The 17089-nt window shown below is 46.5% G+C and overlaps 2 protein-coding genes across 2 annotated transcripts in view; one reads left to right on the plus strand and one right to left on the minus strand.

Annotated features, from left to right (window-relative positions):
- LOC109924460 (zinc finger protein 850-like) overlaps positions 1-17089 on the plus strand; it is a 59234-nt gene that overhangs the window by 9679 nt on the left and 32466 nt on the right. The gene's annotated exons all lie outside the window — the stretch shown is intronic.
- On the minus strand, positions 10205-12497 carry LOC109924344 (zinc finger protein 271-like). The gene is made up of 2 exons (XM_020524352.2): positions 12144-12497; positions 10205-11987 (listed from the first exon to the last, which is right to left on the minus strand). The coding sequence occupies exon 2, from the start codon at positions 11599-11601 to the stop codon at positions 10321-10323; it is 1281 nt and encodes a 426-aa protein (XP_020379941.1). The 5' UTR covers positions 11602-11987; positions 12144-12497; the 3' UTR covers positions 10205-10320.

Here is a 17089-nt window from a genome sequence, read left to right on the forward strand (position 1 = left end):
TCCTGCCTGTCCTTTTCAAAAATGGACTTATTCCTGAACGTTTAGTTCCCAGTTTGAGTCTCCTTATAACCAAGGTCATCGCGACGGCGAAAAGATCAAAGTCATGAACCTCTATTTGTGCCATTAATTCATTTATTTTGTTCCATGCAATTATGTCAAGGGCAGTTAATTTTTGCCACTCTACCATTTGTGTGCCCCTTTCAACTCATTTGCTGCTTTTTAAAAAAATTATGTTTGTACGCACTGCCCCTTTTCTGTCCAAAATGGGCGACCTTTAATTTTGAAACAGCGTCCCTTAGTTCTGGATTTACCCACGAGAGTGAAACGACTTTCCATGTCCACCGTGTCAAGGTCATTCAAGGTCTTGTAAATGTAAATCAAATCACCCCTCTTCTAAACTCAGAGCCATGCTGCACAGAAACAGATCCTTCGGTCCAACCAGTCCATGCTGACCATAATCCCAAACTAAAGTAGTCCAACCTGCTTGGCTCGTATCCCTCCAAACATTTCCTATTCACGTACACATCTGAATGTCTTTTAAACGTTGTAACTGTACCCGCATCCAGCACTTCCTCTGGCAGTTCATTCCACACATGAACCGCTCTCAGTGTAAAACAAACTTGTCCCTCATGACTTTTTTAGATCTTTCTCCTCTCACCTTAAAAATATGGTCCCTAGTCTTGCAATTCCACCACACTAGGGAAAAGACCCCTGTCATTCACCTTGTCTGTGCCCCACATGACCTTATAAACCTCCTACGCTCCAGTGAAAAAGGTCCCAGCCTCTCCTTATAACTCAAACCCTCCATTCCAGGAAACATTCTGGTAAATCTCTTCTGAACCCTCTCCAGCTTAATAATATTCTTCCTATAACAGGGTGACCAGAACTGGACACAGTTCTCCAGAAGAGGCCTCACCAATGTCCTGTACAGCCTCAATGTGACATCCCAACTCCTTTACTCAAAGGTCTGAGCAATGAAGGCGAGCGTGCTAAATGCCTTCTTAACCACCCTGCCGACATGTGATACAAACTTCAACGAATTATGTACCTGAACCCCTAGGTCTTTCTGTTCTACAGCACTACCCAGTGCCCTACCATTAATTGTAGAAGTCCTGCCCTTGTCCGTTTTACCAAAATGCAGTACCTCACATTTATCCAGATTATACGCCATCTGCCACTCCTCAGCCCGTTGACCCAATTGCTCAAGATCTCTGTGTAATCTTAGATAATGTTCTTCACTATCCACTATACCACCAATCTTGATGTCGTCTGCAAACTTACCAACCATGCTTTCTATGTTCTCATCCACATCATTTATATAAATGACAAACAAAAGTGGACCTAGCAGCGATCCCTGTGGACACTGCTGGTAACGGGACTGAAAATAAGCCTAGCCTGTTCCATCTTTCCTCATAAGGCAACCTGCTCATTGCATGCCAAGTAACGTAAACCTGGTAATGCTTATTTGAACTGCCTCCAATGCATTTATATTCTTCCTTAAACAAGGAAGACTAGAACGACACAGGAATCGAGATGGATAGAGGATTGGTTGACCAGTAGAAAGCAAAGAGTAGGGGTAAATGGGTGTTTTTCTGGTTGGCGGTCAGTGGCTAGTGTTGTGCCTCAGTGATCAGTGTTGGGACTGCAATTGTTTACAATTTACATAGATGATTTAGAGTTGGGGACTAAGTGTGGTGTGTCAAAATTTGCAGATGACCCTAAGATGAATGGTAGAGGCAAAGTGTGCAGAAGACACTGAAAGTCTACAGAGGGATATTGATAGTCTAAGTGAGTGGGCAAAGGTCTGGCAGATGGAGTACAATGTTGATAGGTGTGAGGTCATCCATTTTGGTAGGAATAACAGCAAAATGGACCATGTTTTAAATGGTAAAAAATTGCAGCACGCTGCTGTGCAGAGGGACTTGGGTGTCCTTGTGCATGAATCGCTAAAAGTAGGATTGCAGGTGCAGCAGGTAATTAAAAAGGCAAATGGAATTTTGTCTGTCATTGCTAGAGGGATGGAGTTTAAAAACAGGGAGGCTATGCTGCAGCTGTATAGGGTCCTGCTGAGGCCACACCTGGAGTACTGTGTGCAGTTTTGGTCTCCTTACTTGAGAAGAGATATACTAGCACTGGAGGGGGTGCAGAGGAGATTCACTCGGTTGATTCCAGAGTTGAGAGGGTTGGATTATGAGGAGAGACTGAGTAGACTGGGATTATACTCATTGGAATTCAGAAGAATGAGGGGAGATCTTATAGAAACATTTAAGATTATGAAGGGAATAGATAAGGTGGAGGCAGGGAGGTTGTTTTCGCTAGCAGGTGAAACTAGGACTAGAGGGCAACGCCTCAAAATAAAGGGAAGCAGATGTAGGACTGAGGTCAGGAGGAACTTCTTCACCCAAAGGGTTGTGAATCTGTGGAATTCCCTGCCCAGTGAAGCAGTTGAAGCGACCTCGCTGAATGTTTGTAAGGCAAGGCTAGATAAATTTTTGAACAGTAAAGGAATTAAGGGTTATGGGGAGTGGGCGGGTAAGTGGAGCTGAGTCTCAAAAAGATCAGCCATGATCTAATTAAATGGCGGGGCAGGCTCAAGGGGCCAGATGGCCTACTCCTGCTCCTAGTTCTTATGTTCTTATGAGATGTAGTCTCACCAAAGCCCTGTATCACTGCAGCATGACATCTTCATTTTTAGTAGAGTCATACAGCACGCAAACAGACCCTTCGGCCCAACTCATTCGTACTGACTAGATATCACAAATTAATCTAGTCCCATTTGCCAGCCTTTAGCCCATATTCCTCTAAACATTTCCTATTCATATACCCATCCAGATGCCTTTTAAACATTGTAATTGTACCAGCCTGCACCACTTCCTCTGGCAGCTCATTCCATACATGCACCACCCTCTGCATGAAAAAATTACCCCTGAGGTCTCTTCCAAACCTTTCCACTCTCAGTTTAAACCCATTCCCCTCTGGTTTTGAACTCCCCTACCATTCAGGAAACCTGACTGGAAAGGAACAGAGTCACACAGCACGGAAACAGACCCTTCAGTCCAACTCGCCCATGCCAAACAAGTTTCCCAGACAGACGTAGTCCAATTTGCCTGCAATTGGCCCATATCCCTCTAAATGTTTCCTATTTATGTACCTGTCCAAATGTCTCTTAAACGTTGTAACTGGACCTGCATCAACCAGTTCCTCAGGACATTCATTCCACATAGGAACCAGCCTCTGTGTGAAAAGGTTGCCCCTCAGGTCCCTTTTAAATCTTTCTCCTCTCACCTTAAAATCATACCCGCCAGTTCTGAGCTCCCCTACCCGAGGGAGAAAGACCTTTGCTATTCAACTGATCTATGCCCCTCATGATTTTATAAACCTCGATAAGGTCATCGCTCAACCTCCTAGGCTCCAGTGAAAAAAGTCTCAGCCTGTCCAGCCTCTCCTTATAACTCAAACCCCTCTAGTCCCAGCAACACCCTGGCAAATGTTTTCTGCACCCTCTCCAATTTAATAATCTTCCTATAACAAGGTGGCCAGAACTGTGCATGGTTTCACCAATGCCCTGTAGTCACAGCATGACATGCCAACTCCTGTATTCAATGGTCTGAGTAATGGAGGTGGTGTTAAGAGCATTGAACACAAGAACCAGGAGCAGGAGCAGGAGTAGGCCATCTGGCCCCCTCAAGCCTTCTCCGCCATTCAATAAGATCATGACTGATCTTTCTCAGGACTCAGCTCCACTTACCCCACCCACTCACCATAACCCTTAATTCCTTTACTGTTCAATAATCTATCTTTGCCTTAAAATCATGCAACGAGGTAGCCTCAACTGCTTCACTGGGCAGGGAATTCCACAGATTCACAACTCTTTGGGTAAAAAAGTTCCTCCTCAACTCAGGCCTACATCTGCTCCCCCTTTATTTTGAGGCTACGGCTCCTCATTCTAGTTTCACCCGCCAGTGGAAACAACCTCCTTGCTTCTATCTATACCTTTTATAATTTTATACGTTTCTACAAGATCCCCCCAATGAGTATAGTCCAAGTCTACTCAATCTCTCCTCATAAGCCAACCCTCTCAACTCTGGAATCAACCTAGTGAACCTCCTCTGCAGCCCCTCCAGTGCAAGTCCATCCTTTCTCAAGTAAGGAGACCAAAATTCTACGTAGGAAAGATGTTGTTAAACTTGAAACGGTGCAGAAAAGATTTACAAGGATGTTGTTAGGGTTTGAATTATATGGAGGGGCTATGCCCCCTAGTTCTAGTTTCAGGTGGAAACAACCCTGTGTTGAGGAATAATTTGAAGCTTTGTTTTGCTGGCTTTATATGGTTTTCCTAACTGCATTTAGCTATACTTCAATAAATCAGCACCACATTAAGTCATGATTTATTGTTGAACACTAAAATATGGCCACTATTCATAGCCTACACAGGCTAGTCCAACCTCGGACAGTCAGTTCTACAGACCTGCCTCCTGGGCCTGCTTTCATTTTTGGAAGTTTAATCTCACACATATGTTTCTCCCCATCATCAAATCACTGTGGATTTTTAAAATTTCTCCTTCTATTAACCCATTTCCCTACCTAGGGCAGGACGGTGGCTCAGCAGTTCGCACCACTGCCTCACAGTGCCAGGGACCTGGGTTCGACTCCACATTTGGGCGAACGCCTGTGTGGAGTTTACATGTTCTCCAGAACTGTGTCTGCTTGGGGTTTCATCTGGGTGCTCAGGCTTCCTCCTACAGTCCAAAAATGTGTAGGTTAGGGTGGATTGCCCGTACTAAATTGCCCATGGTGTCTAGGGATGTACGGGTGAGTTGGATTAGCCATGGAAGATGTGGGGTTCTGGTGGGTGGGTCTGGGTGAGATACTGTTTGGAGGATTGACACAGACTCGATGGGCTGGATGGCCTCCTCCTGCACTGCAGTATTCTGTGATTAACCACCCGTGTTTCCAACTGATTAATTAACATGCAAAGCCTGTTATGGCCAATGCTGACCATCAAGGGAGGGGAATATAAAACACTATCTCCCCCCCACCTGCCATGGTGACCACCTCTCTCTAAAGGCATCGAGAGCATTGATGGACATGGCAAGCTCCTTTTCCAAGGACACCGGCCACGAATGTAACCACGGAAGAGAAGCAGATAGTCCAGATCTACGCCCCCACCATAGCCGCTGCCTGGACCCTTCAATAGCCACTTGGCCAGGCCCAAGAGCAGACCTATGAGAAGATCCTCTGACTCATCCGCGCTCCTCTGCCACAAATGCCCAAAGGTGGAATAACTTGAGAGTGGCTAATGTTGTGTCTTTCTTTAAGAAGGAATGGAAGGAGAAGCCTGTGAACTTTAGATTTGTGAGTCTGACTTTGGTGGTGGGTACGTTGTGGAAGTGATTCTGAAAGATAGGATTTACATGCATTTGGAAAGGCAAGAGCTAATTCGGGAGAGCTGGTATGGTGTTGTGCGAGGGAAATTGTGTCTCACAAACTTGATTGTGTTTTTTTGAGGAAATAACCAAGAAGATTGATGAGGACAGAGCAGTAGACATGGTTTAGTTCAGTAAAGCCTTTGACAAGGTTCAGCACGGTAGACTAATTAGTAAAGTTAGACCATATGGAATTCAGGGTCAGTTTGCCAATTGGGTACAAAATTAGCTTGATGGCAGGAGACAGAGGATGGTGGTGGAGGGTTGTTTTTCAGACTGGAGGCCTGTGACCAGAGGTGTCCCAAAGGGATCGGTTGCTGGGTCCACTTTTGTTTGTCGTTTATAAATATGATTTGGATGAGAATACAGAAGGCATGGTTAGTAAGTTTGCAGATGACACACAGATTGGTGATGTAATGGACAGTGAAGAGGGTTATAAAGATTATAAAGAGAGATTATAAGATTGTAAAGAGAAATCTTGATCAGTTGGGTCAATGGGCTGAGGAGTTTAATTTGGATAAATGCGAGGTATTGCATTTTGGTAAACCTATCAGGGTCAGGATTTATACAATTAAAAGTAAAGCCTTGGGTAGTGCTGTAGAACAGAGAGACCTAGTGGTTCAGGTACATAATTCTTTGAAGTTTGTCTCACATATAGACAGGGTGGTTCAGGTGTTTAACACGCTTGCCTTCATTGCTCAGACCTTTGAGTATAAGACTTGAGACGTTACTGTTAAGGATGTACAGGACATTGGTGAGGCCTCTTCTGGAGTACAGCGTCCAGTTCTGGCTGCCCAGTTATAGGAAGGATATTATTAAGCTGGAGAGGGTTTGGAAAAGATTTACCGCGATGTTGCTGGGTATAGAAGGTTTGAGTTATGAGGAGGGGCTGGATAGGCTGGGACATTTTCACCGGAGCACAGGAGGTTGAGGGATGACTTTATAGAGGCTTATAAAATCATGAGGAGTATGGATAAGGTGAATAGCAGGTGCCTTTTTCCTATGGTGGGGGATTTCAAAAACTAGCATATTTTTAAGGTGAGAGGAAAAAGATTTTATAAGGATGGGAGGGGTAATTTTTTTTACACGGAGAGTGATTCGTGTGTAGAATGAACTTCCAGAGGAAGTGGTGGATGTGTGCACAGTTACAGTGTTTAAAAGACATTTGGATAAGTACATGAATAGGAAAGGTTTGGAGGGCTATGGGCCAGAAGCAGGCAGGTGGGACTAGTTTGGGATTATGGTTGGAGTCAGAGCAAAGTGGGCTGGAAGCTGGAGGCCTGGAGCTGCTGAGAGCCGGAGCAGAGCAGGCTGGAGGCCTGGAGCAGAGCGGAGCGGCGCGGCTGAAAGCCTGGAGCAGAGTGGGGATGGTTGTTGGACTGGGGTTTTGTACTGGGGTACTTTGTACCTACGTTGGTGCCAATAAGAGGAAACATTGCAACCTTTTCACTGTACTCCTGTACTTGAGTACACGTGACAAGAAAGGATATTCAATTCTATTGCTACATCCTGGCTAATAAATGTAACTTGTAAGAATGGAATTCGTTGGCTGCTGAGAGGTTCCATGAGAACCCCTGGGAACCCCTGGAACATCGCACCTTGAACTAAGGAAGCTTCAATGAAGGCCACTTCAGAGGCACAGCAATTTAATTACGTCCTCTCTGTAGGAAAGCACTTCCTATGGCATGTTTCCAGACTGTGGACATGATTCAAACGAGGTGTTTGTGCTTTACTGTTCCTGATGCGCAAGTGTGTTGTGAAGGCCACAGCTTGAGGACATGTCTTTATACACCCCTGTACTGCAGGTCAAAAGAAAATACAGGTCTCACTCTCAGTGCTGGAAGCCAGTCACCAACAGTTTTGAAATTGACCACGAGGCTGGCAACATCAACACTACCTCTGTCACCAAACGTCATGGCTTCAACATTTCACTCTGTTCTTCCTGATCGGCACACCTTCTAACCTTTATCGATCTTTGAACTCAATTTTAACCCGTACGTGCATTGCGTTATTATTCATCCTCTGGTTTGGGAACTAAACTTTCTTTAACTCAAGAAAGCCAATTAATATTGATTACTTTGAAAATATATTCATTTGCTTGTGGAGAAAACAGGCGGCACGGTGGCTCAGTGGTTAGTCTTGCTGCCTCTCAGCGCCAGGGACCCAGGTTTGATTCCACCCTCGGGCGACTGTCTGTGTGGAGTTTGCACATTCTACCTGTGTCTGCGTGGGTTTGCTCCGGTTTCCTCCCTGAGTCCAAACATGTGCAGGTTAGGGCGGATTGGCCATGGGAAATTACTCCATAGTGTCCAGGGACGTGCAGGCTAGGTGGGTTAGCCATGGAAAAATTCAGGGTTACAAGGATGGGGTGGGTCTGGTGGGTTGCTGTTTGAAGGGTCAATGACCTGGTCACACACTGTTGGGATTCTACTCTGTGAAAAGTATCCACTACTGATTTGGAGGAAGGAAGTGAACACGTGGACGATGTCCGTATGGAGGAGTGGCAGACTGAGCTTAATTTAGATAAATGTGAGGTGCTGCATTTTGGAAAAGCAAATCAGGGCAGGACTTAAACACTTAATGGTAAGGTCCTGCGGAGTATTGCTGAGCAAACAGACCTTGGAGCGCAGGCTCATAGTTCCTTGAAAGTGGAATCATAGGTCGATAGCATAGTGAATAAAGCGTTTGGTACACTTGTCTTTATTGGTCAGAGCATTGAGTATAGGAGTTGAGATGTTGTGTTGCACGTTAGGCCACTTTTGGAATACTGTGTGCAATTCTGGTCTCCCTGCTGTAGGGAGGATGTTGCGAAACTTGAAAGGGTTCAGAAAAAGTTTGCAAGAATGTTCCTGGGTTTGGAGGGTTGGAGCTATAGGGAGAGGCTGAATAGGCTGGGGCTATTTTCCCCATAGTATTGGACGCTGAGGGGTTACCTTATAGAGGTTTATAAAATCACAAAGGACATGGACAGGGTGAATATTTAAGGCCTTTTCCCTGGGCCAGGGGAGTCTAAAACTAGAGGACATAGGATGAAAGTGAGAGGGGAAAGATTTAAAAGGGTCCTAACGGGCAATGTTTTCACGCAGACAGTGGTGCGTGTTTGGAACAAGCTGGCACAGGAAGTGGTGGAGGAGGGTAAAATTACAACATTTAAAAGACATCTGGATGGGTACATGAATAGGAAGGGTTTAAGAGGGATTTAGGCCAAATGCTGGCAAATGGGACCAGATTAATTTGGGATACCTGGTCGGTGCTGACGAGTTGGGCCAAAGGGTTCTGTTTTTGTTCCCTACAACTTTATAACTGCGATAATTCACCATGGCTCTTCCGACACCACCTTCCAAACCTGCTACCTCCATCACCCAGAAGGGGTAAGGCAGCAGATGGATGGGAATGCCACTATCTACAGGGTCCTCCTCCAAGCCTCACGCTATCTGGACTTGCTGTTCCCTCCACTGCCGTTGGGTCCAAATCCCGAAACTTCCTTCCTTCCTGACGACATAATGGTGTCTACACTTCCAAAGACTGTAGTGGTTCAAACAAGACAGCTCACTGCTGCCTTCTCCCAGCCAAATAAAAATCTGCAGCAAATGCCTACTTTGCCAATGAGAAAGAAGTAATTTGCTTCCTTGTCACTCAACACCTCTCCCTCCTCCTTCAGATCCTTTTAAAGAACCGTGTCTTTAACCCAGATTTTGTTAGCCATTTTCCAACACATCCGTCTTCGACTCAGCGTCAAGTTTCGTCTGATTTGTAAAGTTAGACTTCAGGGAAGAGTCCTGGGAAACTGAGGCCTTGTTTAAAATCAGATTGTCGGCTGGGAAAGTAACCGTACTAAAAATGATATCTACGGAACTGGAGCTGGGTTAGTAATGATTAGCAATGACCTCAATTGAGGACAGAACAGATTTCGACAGGCTGAAAGGCCTCCTCCTATTGCTATGCTCTTGCCCCGAATCCCAATTTCAGATGAAATGTCATGGAGAAACTAGAGAGAGGACACTGCAACAGGGGACCAGCACTTGAGCAGAATTCGAGAGTGGGAGACGTCTGGAGAGAAAGGACATATTGTGACAATACTGTCGCTTTAAGAGGTTATATTGATTTTTTTTGAAAAGAGACGTTGAAAGGCAGAAGCGCCGAGCTGCCTAGTTAAAACTGCTTGAGTAAACAGCATGGGAGGCCTTGGGTTTTTGTTAACAGGCTGAATGTAGCCAGCTCTCTCAGATCGGGATTTCCAGGTTTCGGTTTTGGTTTCTCAATAATGTCGGAAGTTGTTGGGGTCTCAGCAGAGTTGGATGCTTTAGTAAATGTCTCCTGGCTGCTACTGTCTCCGAATTTTCCCTTGATGTTTTTTCCCTTCTGGATTGGAGAACTGCATGTGAGAATCTGTGTCTGAAGTTTCCTTTTTGCCAAGGGGTGTGTTTAAGGGGTGTTATTATATTGGAACAGTTAATTAGAATAGTTACTAATATCTATTATACAGTGAAGTTTTAAAATAGTTAAGTTATTCTAAGTTCCTTTCTCTTTGGATGTATTTTCACTACAGTGTTTAAATAAATTGTGTTTTGCCCTTAACGTTGAGTAGTTGGACTGGTTGCATTGCATCTGGAACACACATTTCATATTTGCCTTTAAAATAAAATAAAATGTTAGGATCTAGGCTACCTTCTCAAAGTATTTTGAGGGGATCTGGCCTGGTCCATAACACATAGCAACTGCAGTAGGCCACTCAGCCCCTTCAAGCCTGCTCAGCATTTCATTCAGACATAGGCTGGTTGAAGATTTCCCATCAATATTTATTCAGTCTGTACCCAGCACGTTGAACACCAGACCAGTTACAAGGAAGGTTTACAGCAGCTAAGGCAGTCTCAACTGTCTAAATGAACATGGCTCAGTCCTGGATGGGATTGACAGAGGAATTCAGCCCCAGTGAACACTTGTGAACTCTCTGGTGTCTCAGCAAGTTGGATAACCGAGCAAATCTCCTCCCACACTGAGAGCAAGTGAACGGCCTCTCCCCGGTGTGAAGCTGCTGGTGTCTCAACAGGTGGGATGACTGAGTGAATCTCTTCCCACACACCAAGCAGGCAAACGGTCTCTCCCCAGTGTGAACCTGCCGGTGCATTAGCAGATATTTTCGGCTTTTAAAGCATTTCTCGCAGTCAGAACATTTGAACGGTCGCTGATCGCTGTGAACATGCTGATGTTCAGCAAGCTGGGATGGCTGAGTGAATCCCCTCCCACATATGGAGCAAGTGAACGGTCTCTCTCCGGTGTGAATTCGCTGGTGTATCAGAAGCTGTGGAGAATCAGTGAATCCTTTCCCACACACATAGCAGGTGAATGGCCTCTCCCCAGTGTGGACTCGCTGATGTCTCAGACGATTGGACGATCGGGTGAATCTCTTTCCACACACGGAACAGGTGAATGGCCTCTCCCCTGTGTGAACCCGCTGGTGTGTCGACAGATCCTGCTTGCTTTTAAAGCTCTTCTCACAGTTGGAACATTTAAAAGGTCTCTTCTCAGTGTGAACTCGCTGGTGTGTCTGCAGTTGGGATAAACGTCTGAATCTCCTCTCACACAGGGAGCAAGAGAACGGCCTCTCCCCGGTGTGAATGCGTTGATGGAATTGCAAATCATTTTTACTTTTAAAACACTTCCCACAGTCAGAACACGAGAATGGTCTCTCATCAGTGTGAACAAGCTGGTGTGTCAGAAGGTAGGATGACTGAGTGAATCCTTTTCCACAAAGGGAACAAGTATAAGGTCTTACCCCTGTGTGAGTGCGTTTGTGTCTCAGCAGCTCCTGTTTGCTTTTAAAGCTCTTCTCACAGTCAGAACATTTAAAAGGCCTCTGCTCAGAATGAACCCGGTCAATCAGGAGGCTTGATGAAGCATCACATTGTTCCCGACAACCAAGGCTGGCAAATGGCTTCTTGCGAATATGTACCCTCTGGTGTAAATAGAGGCTGGATGAATAAGCAAACCTTTTCCCACACTGGGTGCACGTGAATGGCCTCTCTCCAGTGTGCCTGCGTCGATGGATATCCAATTGAGAGGGGTAATTGAAGCCCTTCCCACAGTCCCCACATTTCCACGGTTTCTCCATCTCGCAGACGTCCTTGTGACTCTCCCTGTTGGATAATGAGTTGTCCACGCACGGAACACACATGTACTCGCCTTGTGACTGCAAATGGGGTAATTACTTCAAGCTGCGTAATGGGCAAAAACTTTACCTACTCTCACTGCGTATCTCAGTGCTCTTCTGGTTTCACGGATGTTCCCCATAGACAGGGCAAACAGCTTTCCTTCCACATTCAGATTCTGGGACATTCAGGCCCTGATTAACTGAGTGCAACAACCAGATCCTGGAGGAAGGATTGGCTTGAATCTGAAGAAGGGTCTAGGCCCGAAACGTCAGCCTTCCTGCTCCTCTGATGCTGCTTGGCCTGCTGTGTTCATCCAGCTCTACACCTTGTTATCTCAGATTCTCCAGCATCTCCAGTTCTGCTATCTCTGGCTTGAGTCTTGCATCTTTAAATCCTTTGTTCTAATATCCTGCAAAGGGAGTTTAAAAAAGTCATCAATGTCAGTCCAGAACAGACAAGTCCAGTTTCTATACATTTTTATTTCCTTTCTTGCTCCATTAAAGTTGTAAATCTAGGTCCCACAAAATCCCCCTCCCGCCTAGACTAAAAGTTAAACCCATCTCACCATTTCTTTCATCCATTTCCAGCTTTCTTCCTTTTTTTTCTCTCTCCTCCACCTGACTTCAGGTCGACAGCTGAGACAGACTTCCGCTCCAGGGCGCACACTGATGACGCAACGAGCAGTAGAGCAACAGAAGGGCGAGGTGAACCCGGGTGATTGACGGCAGCTTGAGGGCGGGGCTGGAGGACCGTTTTCCGGGCGGCGGCGGACCTCCAACCAATCAGAGTGAATGGGGTGGGCCGGGCTGGAAGACCTAGCGAAAGCTGCTGGTCCTCAAACCAATCAGAGTGAGCGAGGTGGGCGGGGCTGCAAGTCCGAGGGGGCGCGGCTAGACCTCTAACCAATCGGAGTGAGTGAGATCGGTGGGGCCGGCGGACCGACTCGCCCTCCAACCAATCAGGATGAAGGAGCCGGGCGGGGCTGCGGGCCAAAGGGGGGCGTGTCTCGTCCTCCAACCAATCCTGGTGAACGGGGGCGGGACTTGTGGCAGGAGAAGCAGTCCGCGCGCAGGCGGAAGAGGGAGAAGAAGGAAAACTGATGGGCAGACAGGCCTTGTACACTTTCACTTCCTACACCCTCAACCCAGCACCAGACACCGAGGAACAAGGTACCTGACCTGCATTCCCATCAAGCCGGGTGTCTCAGCTCCGACGGGAGGCTGGCGCTGTACTCTGAGAGCAGAGAAGGTAGAGACAGCGATCTGATTAAAGTGGAACAAAGTTCGGAGGGAATTAGACAGGGGACAGAGGGACATACTTCCCCATTTGAGAGAGGGCTCAAAAACCAGGGACATAGGTTGAAGGTAAAGGGCAGGAGGTTTGTATGGCGGGGGGTGGGGCGGTATTGAAGGATGGTACTTTTCATCCAGAGGGTGGTTGGTGTACAGTCATAGAGATGTACAGGACAGAAACAGACCCTTCGGCCCAACTTGTCCATGCCGACCATATATCCTAAATTAATCTAGTCCCATTTGCCAGCATTTGGCCCAAACCCTCTAAACCCTTCCTATTCATGAATGCATCCGGATGCCTTTTAAATGTTATAATTGTACCAGCCTCCACCACCTCCTCTGGAACTCATTCCATACACGCACCAGCCTTTGTGTGAAGAAGTTACCCCTCAGGTCCCTTTTACGTCTTTCCCCTCTCACCTTAAACCTCTGCTGTCTAGTTTTTGACTCCCCTACCCTGGTGAAAAGACCTTGGCTATTCACCCTTTCCATACCCTCACGATTTTATAAACCTCTATAAGGTCACCCCTCAGTCTCCCACGCTGCAGGAAAGTAGCCCCACCCTATTCAGCCTCTCCTATAGGTCAAACCCTCCAACCCCAGCAACATCTTTTTAAATCTTTTCTGAACCCTTTCAAGTTTAACAATATCTTTCCTATAGCAAGGAGATCAGAATTGAACATAGTATTACAAAAGTGGCCTAACCAATGTCCTGTTCTGCTGCAACATGATCTCCCAACTCCTGTACTCAATGCACTTACCAATAAAGGCAAGCGTACCAAATGCCTTCTTCACTACTATCTACCCAGCCTAAGAATAAGAGCCCATCTGATCAAGGTCCTATTGTACTCTGAGATAACCTTCTTTGCTGTCCATTATGCCACCAATTATCTGGAACTTGCTGCCTGAAAGGGTGGTAGAATCAGGAACCCTCGTAATGTTTAAAAAGCATTTGGATGATTATTTGAAATACCATAGGATACAACGCTACAGTGGTGAAAAATGGGATGACAGCATATGGGTTCTTGACAATGGGCTGTAAGGTCTGTTACCCTCCTGTAAAACTTTAAACACACAGGGGCTCTACTGAGAAGCCGGGGTGGGGCTGGCATTTGCAGCACTCATCTTTGCCTTGGACGACGGTAAGAGATAATGGTGAGAGTTGCAATCTGGGATGACAGGAGTAGCTTCTGGAAACTCCTTTCGCGGGGTATTCAATGGGAAGGATCTGCAGACCAGAAAACTCAAACCAAGCATCACGTCAAGATCTGACAAAGTCACAAATTGCCAAGATCCAAAAATCATCAGCATTAAACGTGGAAACACATACAGTGCTTAGAAACATAGAAAATAGGTCCAGGAATGGGCCATTTGGCTCTTCGAGCGTGCACCACCATTCAATATGATCGTGACTGAGCATGCAATCTCAGTATCCCATTCCTGCTTTCTCCCTACATCCCTTGATCCTTTTTGCCGCAAGGACCACGTGACCTCTTGAATATATCTAATAAAATGGTACCTACAGCTTCCTGTGGGAGAGAATTCCACAGGTTCACAACTCTCGAGTGAAGAAATTCTTCCTCATCTCAGTCCTGAATGGCTTACCCCTTATTCTTAGGTGGAGATGCCTCGGGGCTGGACTTACTCAACAGGCAAGGACACTGTTCCCACATCTAGCCTGTCCAGTCCCATCAGGATTTTATGTGTTTCTATGAGATCCCCTCCCCCACCCCCCACTGCTTATTCTTCTAAATTCCAGTGAATACAATCCCAGTCGATCCAGTCTGTCCTCATAGGTCAGTCCTGCCATCCCGGGAATCAGTCTGGTGAACGTTCACTGGACTCCCTCAATAGCAAGAATGTCCATCTTCAGACTGGGAGACCAAAACTGCACACAGTACTCAAGGTGTGGCCTCACCAAGGCCCTGTATAAATGCAGCAAGACATCCTTACTCTGATACTCAAATCCTATTGCTATGAAGGCTAGAATGCTGAGACTTCTGTTTAGAGTGGGGAGAGAGCGTGCACATGTGCTCGGCGCGGACAAGATTTTAATTGATCTGACATTTCCAATGCTGGGTACGATCTGTGAAGCGTAGGGATTGTGGAAAGAGATTTCATTCCCAGCAGACCCAGAAATTCACCGGTGTGTTCCCACCAGATAGAGGCCATTCAGAAGAGATTTACCAGGATGTTGCCAGGAAGGAAGGGTTTGAGTTGTAAGGAGAGGCTGGGACTTTATTCACTCCTGTATAGGAGGTTGAGAGGTGACCTTATAGAGGTTCATAAAATATCGAGGGGTACAGATAAGGTGAATGGCAGGTGTCTCTTCCGTAGGCTGGGGGATTTCAAGACGAGGTGAGAGGAGAAACGTTTAAAAAAGACATGAGAGGCAATTCTTTTACATAGAGTTGTTCATGTGTGGAATGAGCTTGCAGAGGTAGTGGTGGTGTGAGTTACAACATTTAGAACACATTGGGATAAGTACACGAATAAGAAATGTTTGGAGGGATGTCGGCCAGGCGCAGGCAGGTAGGACCAGTTTAGTTTGGGATTATTGTTGGCCGGACTGGTTGGACCGAAGGCTCTGTTTCCGTGCTGTATGACTCTATAAATATTCTGAAACAGTGCAGGGAGGCTGGTGGAGAGGACACAGCAGCTTCTCAATATGTGAGCAGCTTCAAAAAGAGAAGGGGCAACTGTGTGAGGTGGGCCCATTTAAAAAAAACTGGTGGCAGAGAACCCCTTCAATCTGCTAGAGCTGAAAATGCAACTTCACCAGTAGGTGGGCATTTCCTCCATAGCCGTTTTTGTTTTCCAAGTGGCTTAAGTCGGAAAACAGTATTGCAGCTAAAGACGTCAGGAAGTTGACTGAAAATATTTAACATTTCAAGTATGGGGGACCAGGATTTACAGCATTTGTGAGGCACAACCCTAGAATCCCTACAGTGGAAGCAGGCCATTCGGCCCATTGAGATCACACCGACCCTCTGAAGAGCATCCCACCCTTAACTAAACACCCCCCCTACCCTATCCTTGTAAACCTGCATTTCGCAAGGCTAACCCACCGAGCCTGCACATCCCTGGACACTATGGGACAATTTAGCATGGCCAATCCACCGTAACCTGCACATCTTTTGTACTGTGGGAGGAAACCAGAGCACCCAGAGGAAACCCATGCAGACACGGTGGGGAGAATGTGCAAACTCCACACAGACAGTCGCCAAAGGATGGAATCAAACCTGGGGCCATGAGGCATCAGTGCTAACCGCTGAGCCATCAACAAGAGGAAACGATGTTTCATGGAAACTGGAATGATCTGTTTTGAGTTTCTATACTGTATGTAAACTGCTGACTTTTGTCAAACTCTCTTCACAGGGGATTAGGGGAGGATTGACAGAACAGAAATTCAAACAGAACATTACGTCAAGATCCTGAATCAACAGGATGGCTGTACAGGACATTGGTGAGCCCACTTTCGGAATAATGTGTTCAGTTCTGGTCTCTCAGTTGCAGGAAAGATGATGTTGAACTTGAAAGGGTCGCAGAAAAGATTCACAAGGACGTCGCCAGGGTTGGAGGGCTGGACCTATAGGGACAGAGCTGAATAGGCTGGGGCTATTTTCTCTGGAGCGTCGGAGGCTGAGAGTTTGTTTATAAAACCAGGAGGAGCATGGTACGGCACGGTGGCTCAGTGGTTAGCACTGCTGCCTCACAGTGCCATGGACCTGGGTTTGATTCCAGTCTCGGGCAACTGTCTGTGTGGAGCTTGCACATTCTCCCTGTGTCTGCGTGGGTTTCCTCCGGGTGCTCTGGTTTCTTCCCACAGTCCAAAGATGTGCAGGTTAGGTGGATTGGCCATGCTAAATTGCCCGTAGTGTTCAGGAATGTGTAGATTACATGGGTTACAAGGGGACTGGTCTGGGTGGGATGCTGCGAGGTTCGGTGTGGACTTGTTGAGCCGAAGAGCCTGTTTCCACACTGTAGGAATTCTATGGATAGGATGAACAGCCAAGGTATTTTCCCCAGGGTAGGGGAGTCCAAAACTAGAGGGTGTAGGTTTAACGTGAGAAGGGAAAAGACTTAAAAGGGACCTAAGGGGCAACTCTTTCACAGAGGGTGGTGCATGTATGGAACCAGCTGCCAGAGGAAGTGGTGGAGGCTGGCACGTTACAACATTTAAAAGGCATCTGGATGGGTACATGAATGGGAAGGGTTT

The sequence above is a fragment of the Rhincodon typus genome, chromosome 42 (assembly GCF_021869965.1).
Source record: "Rhincodon typus isolate 14 chromosome 42, sRhiTyp1.1, whole genome shotgun sequence".
Classification (NCBI taxonomy): Eukaryota; Metazoa; Chordata; class Chondrichthyes; order Orectolobiformes; family Rhincodontidae; genus Rhincodon; species Rhincodon typus.